The sequence below is a fragment of the Aquarana catesbeiana genome, linkage group LG03, assembly GCF_042186555.1.
Source record: "Aquarana catesbeiana isolate 2022-GZ linkage group LG03, ASM4218655v1, whole genome shotgun sequence".
NCBI lineage: Eukaryota > Metazoa > Chordata > Amphibia > Anura > Ranidae > Aquarana > Aquarana catesbeiana.
In genome coordinates, this window is record NC_133326.1 from 316,908,664 (window position 1) to 316,928,818 (window position 20,155).

Consider the following 20,155-nt stretch of genomic DNA (forward strand, 5'->3'; position numbering starts at 1 on the left):
AGGTGAAATACAGGACTCTCTGAAAACATGTGGTGTGGCTGTTTCAAGATGCACAATAAGGAAGCACTTGAAGAAAGATGGGCTGCATGGTCGAGTCCCCAGAAGAACGCCATGACTACGCAAATGCCATAAAGTATCCCGCTTACAATACGCCAAACAGCACAGAGACAAGCCTCAAACCTTCTGGCATTTGGAGTAATGAGACCAAAATTTAGCTTTTTGGCCACATCCATAAACGCTACATTTGGAGAGGAGTCAACAAGGCCTATAATGAAAGGTACCGAGGTGGATCACTGATGTTTTGGGGATGTGTGAGAGCTACAAAGGCACAGGAAATTTGGTCAAAATTGTTGGCAAGATGAATGCAGTATGTTATCAAAAAATACTGGAGGAACATTTGCATTTATAAGCCAGCAAGCTGCGCATGGGACGTACTTGGACATTCCAACATGACAATGATCCAAAACACAAGTCCAAGTCGACATGTCATTGGCTACAGCAGAATATAGTGAAGGTTCTGGAGTGGCCATCTCAGTCTCCTGACCTCAATATCATTGAGCCACTCTGAGGAGATCTCAAAACGTGCAGTTCATGCAAGACAGCCCAAGAATTTACAGGAACTGGAGGATTTTTGCCAAGAGGAATGGGCATCTTTACCATCTGAGAAGATAAAGAGAATCATCCACAAATACCACAAAAGACTTCAAGCTGTCATTGATGTTAAAGGGGGCAACACACGGTATTAAGAACTGGGGTATGTAAACTGATCAGGGTCATTTGGGTAGTTTATCTTGCCATTATGATATAAAAAGAATAAACACCGTTGATTGATAATAAATGGCTTCAGCCAAACACTAACTACGAGTAAAAGAAAAGTTTTTGTGTCATCATTCATATTCTCTTAAAAATGGGCAAGAAATCATAAATTATGCAAACTTATGAGCACAACTATCTATCTATCTATATCTATATATATTAGGGCTGCAACTAACGATTATTTTCATAATCGATTAGTTGGCCGATTGTTGTTTCGATTAATCGATTAATCGGTTAATGACCTTAAAGAAAAGTGTGGTGTATAATTTAGTTAATATGTAAAGTTTAAAAAAAAGGCAATTTATTCTTAAATATCTCTATGCTGTGGTAAATATAAATAACCAACTATATAGTTAGAGAACAAAATATCTAATCCACTCTGAGAATAACAGACAGAAGAGATATACTGTATATACTATTAGAAGAGAGATATACTGTATATACTATTAGAGGAGAGATATACTGTATATACTATTAGAGGAGATATACCGTATATACTATTAGAGGAGATATACTGTATATACTATTAGAGGTTGAATCTGGTAAATATCATCAGACTCAGATCTTTTTTAAAGAAAAAAGACTGTTAAAGACTATTTTGCAGATTTTCAAACAGAACTAACTAATAACTAATATGCTGGCCATACAAAAACAATGTCTTCCTTCAAAAAAAAAAATGTAATTTTAAGAACGTTCGTTTGATTTTCGAATCATTAGTGGGGTCAAATCGACGTTCGTTTTCAACCACAGTGATGGGAAAACTTCTCGGTCAAAGGAATTTTCAGACAGTGTATGTGGTTTTCGTTCAGAAATTACATTCATTTTAAAACAGAATGTTAAAAACAAGTGAAAATTTCAAATAACATTTTTTCATTCAGCAAATGTACAAAGATTTTTCATATGAATATTCTCATCTGAAAATTGATCCATGTGGCCAGCATAAGGCTTGGTACACAACTATGCAGTTTGCTTTTGATCTGTTTCTACACTGCTTTTTGCTGTGCGTTAAGTACAGTATAAAGTGCCCCAATAGAAAGGTAAAGAAAACTTCTGCCTTTAGAACCACTCACTTCCTGCCCGGGACTACATGTCCCATGAGGCATTGCTCCTCATACATTCACAAGTTCTCAGGCACTTACTGACATGTATGGAAGATGTACTGAGATGTATGTGTGCTGCACTGTATTTCCTGATATGTAAACAAAGAATGCATTCTGTATGCAGGCCAATTAATCGGCTAACCGATTAATCGATTATGAAAATAGTAATCGATTAATTTCATAATCGATTAGTTGTCGATTAATCGATTAGTTGTTTCAGCCCTTATATATATATATATATATATATATATATTAGCGCTGCACGATTAATCATCGAGAATTGTTATCGCGATTTTTTTCCCTGTTGCGATCTAGAAAAAAGACATTTTTTAGCAGTGAAACTTAAGTCTAAACTTTGTCAATGGAACAGACTTTGTGTGTAAGTGAGGAAAGTTTAACCATTTAAACACTAAATCTTTTTCTGACATTTGTTGGTTTCAAGTTAGGCCCCTTTCACACTGTCGGACGGAGGACCTGAACGGGCGCTCCATGCTAGTCTATGGAGCAACGGATGTCAGCGGTGACATGTCTGCTGAGATCCGACCCGGTCCGATCCGCTAAAATCAGACGGATGCCCCTACATTCGCATCTGTCCCTGGCGGATCGGATCGGGTGAGATCTGATAAAAACAGACATGCTGTCCATTTTCGTCCGATCTCTCCATAGTAACTAGCGGCACTCGACAAGCCCCTCCCCACTCAGTGAGCAGAAAGAGACCTGTCATCCGCCGGCTCAGCGGAGATCAACGGAGAGATCTCCCGCTGAGCTGGTGGACTCCGAGGCAGCGGATCCTCGTGAGAATGATGCCCTAAACATTTTTTTTTTTGCTAGAAAATTACTTGGAACCCCCAAACATTATATATAATTGTTTTAGTAGAGACCCTAGAGAATAAAATGGTGGTTGTTGTAATATTTTATGTCACACTGTATTTGGGCAGCGGTCTTTCAAATGCAATTTTTTTTTTTTTAAATTACTTAAAAAATAAATAAATAACCAGTAAAGTGGCCCAATTTTTTTGTATAATGTGAAAGATCTTACGTCGCGAGAATTGTGATCTTTTCATTCTAAGCCAAAAAATTGTGATTCTAACTTTGGCCAGAATCGTGCAGCTCTAATAAAAAAAAAAAAAAAAAATTATATATATATATATATTCCCCGTGCTCTCGGTGTCTTTGCGTAGGAATTTTCCCTTCCTGTTTTATCTGCCATCCATAAAATAAACAGGGGAAACTACCCAAATAGCAAAAAATAGTTGACAAAGATTGTAACCCTTTGCCACTCAAAAATCATTTTGGCTTGAGTTTGCTGCATTAGATTAGATCTGACACTCTACTGCATTGTATTTGCATCAAATATACCTCTTGCCTGCATCTATTATTATTATACAGGATTTATACTGCACCAACAGTTTGCACAGCGCTTTACAACATGAGGGCAGACAGTACAGTTATAGGGCGTACACACGGTCGGACTTTGTTCGGACATTCCGACAACAAAATCCTAGGATTTTTTCCGACGGATGTTGGCTCAAACTTGTTTTGCCTACGCACGGTCGCACAAAGTTGTCGGAAAATCCGATCGTTCTGAACGCGGTGACGTAAAAACGTACGTCGGGACTATAAACGGGGCAGTGGCCAATAGCTTTCATCTCTTTATTTATTCTGAGCATGCCTGGCACTTTGTCCGTCGCATTTGTGTACACACGATCGGAATTTCCGACAACGGATTTTGTTGTCGGAAAATTTTATCTCCTGCTCTCCAACTTTGTGTGTCGGAAAATCCGATGGAAAATGTCCGATGGAGCCCACACACGGTCGGAATTTCCGACAACACGCTCCGATCGGACATTGTCCATCGGAAAATCCGGGGCATTACAATGCAATTCAGTACAGGAGGAAAGGAAGTGCCCTGTTTGTTAGAGTTTATAATCTAAAACAATGTTTCTCAACTCCAGTCCTCAAGCACCCCAAACAGGTCATGTTTTCAGGCTCTCCATTATTTTTCACAGGTGATTTGATCAGTTTCACTGCTTTAGTAATTACCACAGCCGTTTCATCTGAGGGAAATCCAGAAAACATGACCTGTTGCACTGGAGTTGAGAAACATTGATCTAAAAGAGGGTCGAGTGATAAAAAAGGTAATAACTGTGGGGGATCTGCTGATGAAGAAGATCAAATCACAGTTGATAAGTGCAGGCAGGATAGGCATCTCTGAAGAGAAGGGTTTTCAGGGATTACCTAAAGGTGAACAGGGTAGGAGATAGGACAGATTGGGCTAGAGAGTTTCAGAGGATGGGAAAGGCTCGGGAGAAGTCCTAGAGGCTGGCATGGGAGGTGACAAGGAAGCTAGAGAGCAGGAAGTCTTGGGAGTAATGAAGAGAACAATTTGTTGGTATTTTGAGATTAGGTTAGTGATGTAGCTGGGGGCAGAGTTGTGGATGTCTTTGCAAGTTGTTGTTAATATTTTGTAATTCATTTGTTGGGCAAGCAGAAGCCAGTGGAGGAATTGGCAGAGAGGGATAGAAGACACTAAAAGGTTGAAAAGGTAGAGGTGTCTGGCAGGAACATATATGATGGACTGACCGGGGGACAGGCTATTGAAAGGATAACCCGATGAAAAGGGAGTTGCAGTAGTCAAGGTGAGCGATAATCAGGGGGCGAATTAGAAGTTTTGCGATGTCGTTGGTTAGGAAGGGGCAGATGTTGTCGAGGCTAAGGCCACAAGCTTTGGAGAGTGATTGGATGTGGAATCGAAAAGAGTTCATAGGCCAGGATTACACCTAGCACCTTGGCATGTGGGGGGCAGGTTGATAGTTGTGCCATTAATCTTGACAGAGAAGTGAGGGGAAGGGGCACGTGGGGGAGGAAACATTATGAGCTTGGTTTTGGGATAGGTTGAATTTGAGAAAGTGGTGTGACATCCAGACTGATATGTCTGTCAGTAAATTAGCAATGCGTGAGGAGACTGATGAAGTGAGCTAATGAGTAGAGCGATAGATTTGGGTGTCATCAGCGTAGAGATGGTATTGAGAATCATGGGAGGCAATCAGCTGACCCAGGAAGGAGGTTCGAGAATAGGGGGAGGGGGGTCAAGAACAGATGACAGGAGAAGGTAGAATTGTGATGCTGAAGGTGTGGTGGGATAGGTAAGATGAGAACCAGTGAAGAGTACAGTCATGGAGTTTTTTGGGGCTGCGGTCAACCATATCAAAGACAGAAGAGAGTTCAGGAGTAGGAGCACAGAGTAGTGACCATTGGTTTTAGCCGCTAGTAAACTGCAGATTCTGTGGCATCTACACAATTTAACAATATATTTATCAAATAAAGGAAGGGTTACAATATAAAAATTAATAAATAAACCACAGCATGCAAAAACCACTTCAGCAGAATATTACCTTACCTATAGATATAGAGTCACAGCCGTGGTCAAAAAGTTCCCCTAATGGGGAGCTACTGTTTGTTCTTCGTGCTTGTTTTCCATCAATGGCATCCAGTGACTGATAAACAAACAGACCTAAGGCACAAAGCAGAAATGCCCATGACGGAGCCTGTAAAAAGCAATAATCTGTTAAAGTAAACATTATGGAAGTGAAAAAGCAGTTTTAAATACAATACCTAATTCAAACTAGCAATAGACCCGACACCTTAATTAGGCCTCATGCACACTGGATATTTTTACAGCTGCTTTTCTTTCCTGCATCTAAACTCCCCTGCATGTTAGCCTATATGTCCATGCACACATAGGCTTTTAGATGCTTTTATTGGCAGGAGCTTTTAGAGGCAAAAAAAAAACCACTGCCAGTGCGTCCAGGAGCAGCAGAGTTTTGGCAGAAAAAACGCTTCACTCTTGTAAACGAGTGTTAACGCTAGGCATGTTTAGCGCTTGAGCAATACCGTATTTATCGGCGTATAACACGCACTTTTTTCCTGGGTTCGTATCATGGGTGCGTATTATATGCCGATCCCCCGCCGATTGTGAGCGGAAGATCGAGCCGCCGAGATACATAGCAGAGTGTGCTCGGCTCGGCTCACAGTCACGCCCAGTCCCGCCCTATGACGGACATAACACAGGGACTGGGCCTGACTGTGAGTGGAGACGAGCACACTCGGCTACTCTCGGCTCCACTCGGGACTGTGAGAGGACCCGGCGCCATTTTTAAACTGGAAGACTGTAATGAAACGGCTGCAATGACAAGGCTACACTGCGAGGCTGCACTGACAAGGGTACACTGACAAGGCTACACTGCGAGGCTGCACTGACAAGGGTACACTGACAAAGCTACACTGACAAGGCTGCAGATGGACACTGACAAGGCTGCAGATGGACACTGACAAGGCTGCAGATGGACACTGACAAGGCTGCAGATGGACACTGACAAGGCTGCAGATGGACACTGACAAGGCTGCAATGACAAGGCTGCAGATGGACACTGACAAGGCTGCATTGATGGGCATTTAAATTAAGTTTTTTCCTTAAACTTCCCTCCTAAAAGTTTTTTTCCCTAAAATTCCCTAAACTTGGGGTCCGAGTTACACGCCGACCTGTGTTATACGCCGATAAATACGGTAATTCATTTCAATGGCCAGAAAAAATTACTACTCTGGCTAATTAAATGAATTAACTACCATACGCTTGACACCTCTAAATGTGCCTAAAAGAATGACACACTTTTACAAGTGTCAGTTGTTTTTTCTACAAAATGCTGCTGCCAGAAGGAAAGGCTTCAAGGAAAGTTTGCAAAACATCCTGTGTGCATGAGGTTATTAACCTCCCTTGCAGGAATCCTGAGTGTGGCTCGGGGGTTCATTTTCAGTGCCAAAAGCGGTAACCCCGAGCAACACTCTGGGCTGCATCGCAGTATCCTGGTAGAGGTTACTTACCTTGTCCCCGGGATCCTACGATGTCCCCCTGCTGTGTTCTCCGCTGGATCCCCTGCCCGATGCTCTGTGTTCCGAGCCCCGTTCCCTGTGAGCATTGCGACGCATGGAATTGGAGCCAGCAGGAATTTCAAAAAGCGAAACAAAAACATAACACACATAATACACTGTAATCTTACAGATTACATTACTGTATTAAATCATTTCACTTCCCTTTTGTCCCTAGAGCTTTGTCCAGTGCCCTGCGTGCAGTTTTATATTATATATACTGTCCTTTATGCCTGGAAACTTGAGATTGTCCATGGCAACCAAAAAGTATCCCTTTACATCAAATGTAGTTTTAAATCAGCTAGAAAACAGCAATAGTAAAATTAGAACACTTGCAGAATTGAGCAATAGTGATTAGTGGGGAAATTTGTCATCAGACACTGAAAGTGGCGACAATTCCACGACTGAGCAAAGTTCAGTGTTTTTGATTTGATTACATTATTGAATAAAATTTATTATTATTATTATTAATAATTATTTATAGTTGTTATAATTTATAATTTTGTGTTTCAAACTTTATCATAATCGGGATGTCTACTAGACTCTTGTTTGGACAGATTTAAGCGAGTTATTCCTAAGACTCACAGGCCTACAATATAAAACACCAAATTTCCATCCAAAACAATGTACCCTTTGAGATGCAAAAATCTGACAATCATACGGGGAGGTTAAACTACCAATCCAGCACATCTAAATTTAAGAAGGTAAAGGTACATGTTTTATTAAAGCGAAACTTCACCCAAAAGGGGAAGTTCCGCTCATCCTATATTTGGCACATCATTTTTTTTTTGAGGTGGGGAGGGTGCGATTACCTGATTTTGACAGGTATCCGCTCCCCCACAGCCTTCTGAACACTGCAGGACCAATCGCAAAGCAGTTGGAAGTCGGCCATGAAGCTAACTGCAAGGCTTCACTGCCGGTTTCCCTTAGTGAAGATTCCAGCACCTGCACCCAAAGCCGACTGAAGAATCAGCTTGGGTGAGGACATACAGTGCTTTGAAAAAGTATTCACACCCCTTGAAATTTTCCACATTTTGTCATGTTACTTACAACCAAAAACGTAAATGTATTTTATTGGGATTTTATGTGATAGACCAACACAAGTGGCACTAAATTGTGAAGTGGAAGGAAAATGATAAATGGTTTTCAAAATTTTTTACAAATAAATATCTAAAAAGTGTGGCGCGCATTTGTATTCAGCCCCCCTGAGTCAATACTTTGTAGAACCACCTTTCACTGCAATTACAGCTGCAAGTCTTTTTGGGTATGTCTCTACCAGCTTTGCACATATAGAGAGTGAAATGTTTGCCCATTCTTCTTTGCAAAATAGCTCAAGCTGTGAACAGCAATTTTTAAGTCTTTCCACAGATTTGGATTCAATTGGATTTAGGTCTGGACTTTGACTGGGCCATTCTAACACATGAATATGCTTTTATGTAAACAATTCCATTGTAGCTCTGGCTGTATGTTTAGGGTCGTTGTCCTGCTGTAATGTAAACCTCCACCCCGTCTCAGGTATTTTGCACTCTAATGCCCTGTACACACGGACGGACTTTGTTCGGACATTCCGACAACAAAATCCTGGATTTTTTCCGACGGATGTTGGCTCAAATTGTCTTGCATACACACGGTCACACAAAGTTGTCGGAAAATCCGATCGTTCTAAACGCGGTGATGTAAAACACTTACGTCGGGACTATAAACGGGGCAGTGGCCAATAGCTTTTATCTCTTTATTTATTCTGAGCATGCGTAGCACTTTGTCCGTCGGATTTGTGTACACATGATCGGAATTTCCGACAACAGATTTTGTTGTCGGAAAATTTTATATCCTGCTCTCCAACTTTGTGTGTCGGAAAATCCGATGGAAAATGTGTGATGGAGCCTACACACGGTCGGAATTTCTGACAACAAGGTCCTATCACACATTTTCCGTCGGAAAATCCGACCGTGTGTACAGGGCATAACAGGTTTTCTTCTAAGATTGCCCTGTATTTGGCTCCATCCATATTCCCATCAACTCTGACCAGCTTCCCTGTCCCTGCTGAAGAAAAGCATCTCAACAACATGATGCTGCCACCACCATGTTTCACGGTTCACAGCGATATGCAGTGTTAGTTTTCCGCCACACGTAGCATTTTGCTTTTAGGCCAAAAAGTTAAATTTAGATCTGACCAGAGCTCCTTCTTCCACATGTTTGCGGTGTCCCCCACAATGCTTTTTGCCACTCTTCCATAAAGGCCAGATTTGTGGAGTGCACAACTAATAGTTGTCCTGTGGACAGATTCTACCACCTGAGCTGTGGATCTCTGCAGCTCCTCCAGAGTTACCATGAGCCTCTTGGCTGCTTCTCTGATTAATGCTCTCCTTGTCCAGTCTGTCAGTTTAGTTGGAGGGCCGTGTCTTGGTAGGTTTGCAGTTGTGTTATATGCTTTCCATTTTCAGATGATGGATTGAACAGTGATCCGTGAGCTGTTCAAAGCGTGGGATATTTTTTTATAACTTAACCCTGCTTTAAAAACTTCTCCACAACTTTATCCCTGACCTGTCTGGTGTGTTCTTTGGCTTTCATGCCGCCGTTTGTTCACTAAAGTTCTCTAACAAACCTCTGAGGGATTCACAGAACATCTGTATTTATAAAGAGATTAAATTACACACAGGTGGACTCTATTTACTAATTAGGTGACTTTTAAAGGCAAATGGCTCCACTAGATTTTAGTTAGGGGTATGAGAATAAAGGGGGGCTGAATACAAATGCACACAACACTTTTCAAATATTTGTAAAAATTTAGAAAACCATTTATCATTTTCCTTCCATTTCACAATAATGTGCCACTTTGTGTTGGTCTATCACATAAAATACATTTACGTTTTTGGTTGTAACATGACACAATGTGGAAAATGTAAAGGGGTATGAAAACTTTTTCAAGGCACTGTAGCTGGATCCAGGGGCAGGCAATTGTCCTATTTGTAACCTGATGCGATCTGCAAGTCGTGCCGCCCGTGTGTGAACCGGGTCTAAAAGAGGATTGCTCAGAGATGGATTAACTCTTTGTGGCAAGACTGGGCTCAAATGATAGGAAATCTTATACTCTACAGTATGACATAAAAAAAAAAATTTCGGGTTTACATCCACTTTAATGGGTAGATGCCTGCCTGGAGCAATGGATGTTCATATGCAGACTGCATTTGCATGCAGACCACCCTAGATAATGCCTACATGTGATAAATGAATCAAAATCCAATGCATGCTGTGAGAAGCTTACAGTATGCAGTGAAATATCTTTCAGAACAGAAGATTACCCTACAACTGTGCAAGACTGAATGCAAGGCTGGAGTTCAGCTTGAAGCCCATTACCCCCACCACATCCACAAAGCATCTAATACATACCTTCCCTTGACTACCAGTGACTCCTTCACGGCCAGGAGTAAGGAAAAGGTTGATCTCAGTAGGGGATTACACAGGGCTGCATATACTCAGCTACAGGAAGTGTCAGTGAACTATAAGAGTGCTGATAAGCTCCCTGGTAGTTCATTGAGAACTACAAGCCATCTGCAGCAAGGGCTGACAAGTCTTGTATTCATTATAACACTCTGCGAATGAATGATGCAGCTGTATGGGCGGAGCCCCGCATCACGGCACTGTTTTTAAAATGTGACAGTGGATGCAGGGAGAAGATCAATGGAGGATCAAGGGGGTGCAAGGCTGCTGCATTAGTAAGATGTTACACCCTGAATACAGGTGTAACAGGTTACTTAAAGGTGAACTTATCCTTTAGGGCTCAGTTCACATTTCTCTGCTTCCGCTGTCATGCATTTTTCCGTGTGTTTTTGTTCTTAAACGTGTTTTTTAGTGCCTCTTACATGCATTTTGATGTGCTACCAAAGACTTCAATAGGCTAGAAAAATGCAGGTAAATGTATATAAAATTGTCAACATGGAGCCAATGAACAGGCCACTATTGCCACATGCTACCAGGTGGATCTAGTACAGTGTGAGGAAGGTCCTCCGGGTAACAGCTATTGGAGAATATACTCTTATATAACAAAGTATACATTGCACATATATACCATCTATTACAATTTGTGGTGATCCACAAGAGTATCTCTTGGAACAAATCCCTGATAACGTAATTTGTGGACTATACATACCCCTTCCCTTGTCCACTACCTTACTTGAACTTGGCTATAAGAGGGGAACCACACCGTATTTTTTACTATTTTTCAATATTTTTTTCTTGCATTCTGTTAGGTCAAATACACAAGCCGTTTGGATATGTGAGGTGGATTCTAAAGGTTTTTAACATAAATGTAGTTTGTCTTATGTGGTACCATTTTATATGATGCAATACTTTTGATGATAAATATATATTTGAATGACTCGGAATCCAGCAAGTTGAGATATATAAATATATATATTACACATACACAATAATTATTTGTCAATAGGGATGGTTGAGCAATATTAGGTTTTTAGTTTTAGTTTTTGTGCTTGAGTATGCTTGCAAAACTCTCAAAGAAAAAAAACTTGAAAATCGCTCTGCCCAGGTGTGAATGCAGCCTAACAATGCAGCGGGCAGATGTGAATGGCTTTATTGGAGTCAATGTATTTTCATGACACATGCGTTTTTATGGGCTGCAAAACGCACACAAGTGTGAACCAGGCATTAATACTACTTTACCACTTATAGTTATACTGCGGCAGGTTGGCTCCCCTGGGCAAATCGTTGTAGTTGTATGTCGGCTGCTTTAAGACCACTAGGGGGGGGCGCGACAACGGAGCCAATGCACGTGCCCGGTGGCCGTGATGTCCGTCGGGCACCCGCGATTGCTCCTGAGAGAGGCAGAACGGAGATCTGTCATTGTAAACAAACAAATCTCCGTTCTGTCAGGAGAGAGGAGACAGATCTGCTGTTCATACTGGGTATCAACATTGATAGGTCGCCTCCTCCAGGCAGTGCCATCCCCCCAAAGTTGGAAACACTCCCTAGGACACACATTTAACCCCTTGATCACCACCTAGTATTAATTCCTTCCCTGCTAATGACATTTATACAGTAATCAGTGGCTATGTTTTGCTCTGATTGCTGTATAAATGTAAATGGTCTCAAAAAAGCATCTGATCTGTCTGCCGCAATATCGCAGTCCCACTAAAAATCACAGACCACCATAACTAGTAAAATAATATATATATATAAAAAATGCCATAAATATATCACCTATTTTGTAGACGCTATAACGTTTGCGATTTTTTTTACCAAAAATATGTAGAAAAAATACATATCGACCTAAACTGAGGAAGAAATTTGTTTTTTTTTATATTTATTTTTTGGGATATTTATTATAGCAAAAAGTAAAAAAAATATTGTTTTTTTTTTTCAAAATTGTTGATCTTTTTTGTTTATAGCACAAAAAATAAAGACCGCAGAGGTTATCAAATACCACCAAAAGAAAGCTCTATTTGTGGGAAAAAAAGGACATACATTTTGTTTGGGTACAACATCGCACGACCGCACAATTGTCAGTTAAAGCGAGGCAGTGCCATATCGCAAAAAATGGCCTGGTCATTGAGGGGGCAAATCCTTCCGGTCCTTAAGTGGTTAAAGTAAACTTGTTGCTTTACTCTACACAGGGGAAGCACAAGTCCACACAAAGCGGTAGTAAAGCCCGTTTTGTTATTTTTACCTATAGGTAAGCCTATAATAAGGATTACCTGTAGGTAAAATGAATATCTCCTAAACGTGCACAGTTTAGCAGATATTCACCCTTCATGCAGCCGCTGACGTCATCGGCGCATGCGCTCTGAAGGTCCGGCATACTGTGCTGGACCTTCGGAGCTTCTTTCCGGAACCCAAAGCTCCTGCACGTGAGTGACGTCATCACGGCTTCGGCCACTCACAGTGCCGCAGGCTGCGAACCCGGCAGAAAGGCCGGAGGAAGATGTCAGTCCTCTCAGCAGTGTGCGGGCGCCACTGGAAGGGCTTCGTTCTAAGGTAAGTATTTCATAATGTGCTAGTATGCGATACATACTAGCACATTATTGCATTGTCTTACAAGTGTTTTGTTTTTTTCTGCAGCGGTTTACTACCACTTTAAACAAGCTCTGAGCCCTCAGCATAACTGCAAACCCTTGGAAAACAGTAGTAGCATTCATTCATTATCTGTACCTGGCTCTTCTTGCTTGCTTAAGAGGATTGACCCTTCACCCAGTCATCAAAGGGCACTACAAACTCATGCCTCAGCTACACTTCCCACTGAGCTAACCTTTGAAACCTGTAATCGTGGGCATATTGATTCATTCTGTCACTGTCCTGAACATAACCTTAAATGGAAGCCAAAAAATGGTTAATTTCTTAACCACTTGAGCTCTGAAAGGTTTTACCCCTTTCACGACCAGGCCTTTTTTTTGCTATTCAGCACTGCACTACTATTACTACTTGGTAATTGCACGGTACCCAAATGAAGGTAATATTATTTTTTTTCACACAAATAGAGATTTATTTTGGTAGTATTTAACTACTTCAGCCCCAGATGGATTTACCCCCTTCCTGACCAGAGCACTTCTTGCGATTCGGCACTGCGTCCTTTTAACTGACAATTGCGCGGTCGTGCGACGTTGCACCCAAACAAAATTGATGTCCTTTTTTTCCTCACAAATAGAGCTTTCTTTTGATGGTATTTGATCACCTCTGCGGTTTTTATTTTTTGCGCTATAAACAAAAAAAGAGCAAACATTTGGAAAAAAAAGCAATATTTTTTACTATAATAAATATCCCACGAAAATATATTAAAGAAAAAAAAAAAAATATCCTCAGTTTAGGCCGATATGTATTCTACATATTTTTGGTAAATAATCGCAATAAGCGTATATGGATTGGTATGCGCTAAAGTTATAGCGTCTACAAAATAGGGAATAGTTTTATGGCATTTTTATTATTAATTTTTTTTTATTAGTAATGGCGGCGATCTGCGATTTTTATTGTTACTGCGACATTATGGCGGACACTTTTGACACTATTTTGGGACCACTGTCATTTATACAGCGATCAGTGCTATAAAAATGCACTGATTACTGTGTAAATGACACTGGCAGGGAAGTGGTTAAACACTAGGGGCGATCAAGGGGTTAAGTGTGTCCTAGGGAGTGATTCTAACTGTGGGGGGATGGGCTACTACTCACATGACAGCAATCACTGCTCCCGATGACAGGGAGCAGTGGTCTCTGTCATGTCACTAGGCAGAATGGGGAAATTACTTGTTTACATAAGCATCTCCCCGTTCTTCCGCTCCATGACACAATTGCAGGCACCCAGCGGACATCGAGTCCACGGGACCCGCGGCCACAGGCGCCCACAATTCCGCATCTTAAAGGGGACGTACCTGTACACCCATTTGCCCAGCCGCGCCATTGTGCCGACGTATATCGTCGTGCTCTGGTCGGCATGTGGTTAATCACTGCTGGTTTTTTATTTATTGCTATATAAAACGGAAAAAAAACAACATGTTTGAAAAAAGTTTCCGTTTTAAGTTCTAAGTTTCCGTTTTAATTTTTTGCAAATAATCTTTCTTCATAAATTGACGCCAAAATGTAATTTACTACATTTCTTTGGTGAAAATAACCCAAATCAATTTTTTATTATTTAGTCTGTGTGAAAGTTATAGATTCTACAAACTATGGTATATACAGGTGCATCTCATAAAAATAGAATATCATCAAAAAAATGTCTGGCTTTTAAATTTGATGTCTATGGCATACAGCTAGTGAAAACCCAAAATTCAGTATCTCAGAGTAAAGCTGGTCAGCAGAGGGAAGCATGAATTGCTCTAGATTAGAATACCCTGGTAGAAGCCTGCACTGACTTTGGACTTGAGAAAACACAGCGGACCAACACCAGCAGATGACATCACTGACTGTGGAAACTTCACACTGGACCTCATGCAACTTGGCTTCTGTGACTCTTCACTCTTCCTCCAGACTCTGGGACCTTGATTTCCAAATGAAATGCAAAATTTTCCACAATCAGTGATGATTTGGGGAGCCATGTCATTTGCTGGTATTGGTCCACTGTGTTTTATCAAGTCCAAAGTCAGCGCAGCCTTCTACCAGGAAATTCTAGAGCACTTCATGCTTCCCTCTGCTGACCAGCTTTATGGAGATGCCAATTTCATTTTCCAGCCGGACTTGACACCTGCCCACACTGCCAAAAGTATCAATACCTGGTTTAATGATCATGGTATCACTGTGTTGAATGGCCACCAAACAAGCCTGACCTAAGCCCCATAGAGGATCTGTGGGATATTGTGAAAAGCTGAAGGACACTATCAAAGAAACCTGGCCTTCTATAACACCTCAGCAGTGCCACAGGCTGATCGCCTCCATGCCACGCCGAATTGATGCAGTAATTCATGCAAAAGGATCCACGATCAAGTATTGGTATAGTGCATACTATACTGTACATGGACATACTTTTCAAAAAGTCAACATTTCTGTATTAATAATCTTTTTTTTATTGGTCTTATGTAATATTCTAGTTTTCTGAGATACAGAATTTTGGGTTTTCACTAGCTCTAAGCCATAAACATCAAATTTCAAAGAAAGAAATGCTTGAAATATATCACTTTGTGTGTAACGTATCTATATAAAATATAGGAGTTTCACTTTTTGAATTTAATTACTGAAATAAAATTAACTTTTTGATGATATTCTAATTTTACGAGATGCACCTGTATATTTGAACATTGATCAGTCCTTATGTACCGACGGCCTATCTCAGTGATGGTGAACCTTGGCACACCAGATGTTTTGGAACTACATTTCCCATGATGCTCATGCACTCTGCAGTGTAGTTGAGCATCATGGGAAATGTAGTTCCAAAACATCTGGGGTGCCAAGGTTTGCCATCACTGGCTTATTTCATTTCTTGAGGCCCTAAAATGACAGGACAGCACAAATACCCCTCAAATGACCCCTTTTAGGGAAGTTTACAGGTTAACAAAGTATTTAGTCATAGGCATGGTGAGTTTTTTGTAATTTTGTCACAATTTTTTGAAAATAAAAAATGAAATAATTTGGGTTTTTTCACATACTGTCACAAGTGCAATACAGCGTCATTATATCACGATTTTGCCGCATTTTTGCCACAATTTTACAGGCAGAAAAAATGCCTGTAATCTGCCTCAAAGAAGCTAATGTTCTTTTTTGAGCTTAGGGCATTTTTCAGGCGTTTTGCTTCAGGTGACAAAACGCTCAGATTTGAACAGGTGCCATTGAAATAAATGGGATTTTGCTTGTTGTGTGTTTTTCAGGTGTTTTATGAGCTGAAAATGCTCAGGTGTGAATGCAGCCTGAAAGTTGGTACATTCTATGGCTAAATCCTACACATACAACGGAACTGAAATCTTTCGATTGACATTTGAATGTTCTTAGAATTTTCGTATGAATTTTTTTTTAAACTTTTCCCAGGAGTTTGCTTTCAAAATTCTATCTATGGCCAGCGTTATACAATCATTGATTTTAACTCTATTCACACCATGTTGCATGAGCTAAGCTGCCTACCCCAAATTATAGGAACGTGGTTCTGTACTGAAAATGGTGCTCATCAATTCACAAGTCACTAAAACCAGCAATCTATAGATCTTATTATAAGAAGATGATGGTGCAAAGACACAAAAAAAATAGACTGAAAAGAATTTCTGAGATTCTTCCTGAAAAACGATCTGTTGTGTCATGAGGTTTCCAAATGCTGAGCTGGCAGATTGACACATTAGCAAGTGACAACAAACAAGACAAACATTGAGCTGAACAGACTATGAAGACTGGCCAAGCAAGTCCCCATCACCAACACACAAGAATAACTACGGCCAAGGTGACAACAAAACCACAGGTATAAGAAAACAAGCATTTCCACGCAATGAAAATTTGCAGCATCTTCAATAGAATGTAACAAATCAAGTGTTCTTTGGGTCATATAACAATAGAGATCCCTTGCTGGTACACTCACCTAATCCCAACACCATTTCTCCCAAACTAGCTAAAACTTAGCAGAATCTTATGCTCCAGTAAAGGGAACAGTGACTGCCACCTGTTCCCCCTGGTGACCCCTTGTCACTATTGTGTCCTGTAGTGACTAGGGGTCAGCATGACAAATCACAGTGAGCAGTCTGAAATGTTCAATCAGAACATTGCTGGGAGCTCTGCTACAAAATGTTATCAAATGTGCCGAAGGACAAGATACGTATGTATCAACATTGGGCACTTGGAGCCCTGAAGGGCTGACAAAATGTTTTCTTAAGGCCCATGGTCTTATGTGCCCATTGTAAGTGCTTTTGGCTGTGGACACAGGTGAGCATTGGCACCCTGACTGGTCTATGGCTAAGCAGCCCCATATGCAAACACTGTGATGTGCTTTGTGCTATGACACCTTTCTATTGGAACCAGCATGAACTTTTTCAGAAATGAGCTACAGTAGCTCTTCTATTGGATTGGCCTACACAGAAAAACATTCGCTCATCGTGTGCATAAAGGGAGCCCTGACCACTCACGACCCTGTGTTTGGTTTAAAAGTTTTCCTTCCTTAAAGCAGAGTTCCACCCATTTAAAAGTCAGCAGCTACAAAAAGTGTAGCTGCTGACTTTTAATAATCAGGCACTCACCTGTCCCACGGTCCAGCGATGTGGGTGCAGGAAGCCCCGCTCGTCTCCCCCTCCTCTCCGAGGCGCCGTCATTCTAACTGTGGACGCCCGGCTGTGGCTTCACAGCCAAGCGCGCACTGCACATGCGCGAGCCGTACTGCGCGCTGTGAATGGCCGGACAATCTTCTGGGACCTGTGACGTGCAGGGAGGGAGGGGGGAGAGGTGAACTTCCTTCTGGCGCCGCTGAGCCCCGGGAGGAAGTGGGAGCCTCTAAACAGAGGTTATCCACTCCCCCCCCCCCCCAAAAAAAATGACATGTCAGGGGGTCACCTGCACATAAAGCGGAAGTTCCAGTTTTGGGTGGAACTCCGCTTTAAGTCGGCCATAGACAGCTCTATAGCAGGCTGAATGATTGATCAACTTTTTTTTACCAAAAATATGTAGCAGAATACATATTGGCCTAAACTGATGAAGACATTTGATTTTTTATATTTTTTTATAGGATATGTTTTATAGCAGAAAGTACTTTTTTTTTTTTTTTTTTTTTAAATTGTCAGTCTTTTGTTCATAGCGCAAAAAATAAAAACCGCAGAGGTGATCAAATACCCCGAAAATATAGCTTTATTTGTGGGGAAGAAAATGTAAATTTTTTTTTGGGGTACAGCGTTGCATGACCGCGCAATTGTCAGTTAAAGTAAAACAGGGCCGTATTGCAAAAAATGGGGGGGAGGGGGGGTTATATCTTCCGCAGGTCAAGCGGTTAAAAAAAAAAAGTTGGCGATCCCCCCAAGGAACAGCAAGCCTGTTCAAATGAATGGTGCCTATGCAAATGCGGCATGCAGGACTGGCACAATTGTGAACCTAGACTCACTTGTAGCCTAATATATCTCACCAATATTCAAGTGTCATTGTCACATGATAATCAGTGTTATTCACCTAACCTGTCAGTGGTCATAATTGTATGGCTGATCGGTGTAGTCCATAAGAAGAATCATGCACAGACTGTAATCAGGGCTGTCAGTGTGTCTATAGGAAGACAAAGGAAGTGATCAGAAAGTCCTGTATGTGTAGGTGAGGACAGTCCATAGAGCAGTGATTGCTGCACTGTAATATAATAGAAGAACTAAGAAGCTGCCAGCCTGGCACTACGCCCACTACACCCAGGTGACAACTCACCTCCTCGGTGGCGGTGGGGCAGTAGTAGGTTATGATGAGGGTGGTCAGTACATTCATGATGAGCCCCACCATGGTGATAGTGTTGGGGGCCACCCATAGGGGAACCTTCTCCACCAGCCAGTTCCAATAGACCTGCATGAGGGGCTCCAGCAGAGAGCGACCCTGGGCGCTGTACTTGTGTTCCTCCAGCCGCTTCAGCTGCAGGGCACTCAGGGGCTCCGGGAAACACAGGACGCCCGCCATCCTCTTCTCCCCACCCGGCTCTCCTTCCTGTCCGTCCGGGAAAGCAACTCCCTTCCGCCGCCCTAAAGTTCAGGGGGCCGGACTAGGGAACTTCATCCCGGAAGACCGAGGCAGCCCGAGACAACAACACACATACAGCGCCACCCCATACACAGGGCTCCCCTGAGGGGTCGGCGTACTCCGTACAGAACGCTCCTCCTCAGGAGTCGGCGTGCTCCGTACTCAGCGCATCCCCCGACCCCTCCTCAGGGATTGGTGTGCTCCGTACACAGCGCTACCCCATACACAACACTCCCCCTGAGGGGTCGGCGTGCTCCGTACATAACACTCCCCTGAGGGGTCGGCGTGCTCCGTACATAACACTCCCCTGAGGGGTCGGCGTGCTCCGTACATAACACTCCCCTGAGGGGTCAGCGTGCTCCGTACACAGCGCTCCCCCTGAGAGGTCAGCGTGCTCCGTACATAACACTCCCCTGAGGGGTCGGCGTGCTCCGTACATAACACTCCCCTGAAGGGTTGGCGTGCTCCGTACATAACACTCCCCTGAGGGGTCAGCGTGCTCCGTACATAACACTCCCCCTGAGGGGTCGGCGTGCTCCGTACACAGCGCTCCCCCTGAGGGGTCGGCGTACTCCGTACATAACACTCCCCTGAGGAGTCGGCGTGCTCCGTACATAACACTCCCCTGAGGGGTCGGCCTGCACCGTACACAGCGCTCCCCCTGAGGGGTCAGCGTGCTCCGTACACAGCGCTCCCCCTGAGGGGTCAGCGTGCTCCGTACATAACACTCCCCTGAGGGGTCAGCGTGCTCCGTACATAACACTCCCCTGAGGGGTCGGCGTGCTCCGTACATAATACTCCCCTGAGGGGTGGGAGTGCTCCGTACATAACACTCCCCTGAGGGGTCAGCGTGCTCTGTACACAGCGCTCCCCCTGAGAGGTCAGCGTGCTCCGTACATAACACTCCCCTGAGGGGTCGGCGTGCTCCGTACATAACACTCCCCTGAGGGGTCGGCGTGCTCCGTACATAACACTCCCCTGAAGGGTCAGCGTGCTCCGTACATAACACTCCCCCTGAGGGGTCGGCGTGCTCCGTACAAAACGCTCCCCCTGAGGGGTCGGCGTGCTCCGTACATAACACTCCCCCTGAGGGGTCGGCGTGCTCCGTACACAGCGCTCCCCCTGAGGGGTCGGCGTGCTCCGTACATAACGCTCCCCCTGAGGGGTCGGCGTGCCCTGTACATAACGCTCCCCCTGAGGGGT

At 42.8% G+C, this 20,155-nt stretch overlaps 1 protein-coding gene across 1 annotated transcript in view; it reads right to left on the reverse strand.

The window, feature by feature from the left end:
- The window catches only part of CHPT1 (choline phosphotransferase 1), a 56,647-nt gene extending 37,559 nt beyond the window's left edge, over positions 1-19,088 (reverse strand). The window contains exons 1-2 of the mRNA XM_073620328.1: positions 18,650-19,088; positions 5,317-5,464 (exon numbers count right to left, since the gene is read on the reverse strand). Coding sequence (XP_073476429.1) covers positions 5,317-5,464; positions 18,650-18,892 — 391 coding nt within the window. The 5' untranslated portion in view covers positions 18,893-19,088. The remainder of the gene's footprint in view (positions 1-5,316; positions 5,465-18,649) is intronic.
- Between the last annotated feature and the right edge of the window lie 1,067 nt (positions 19,089-20,155).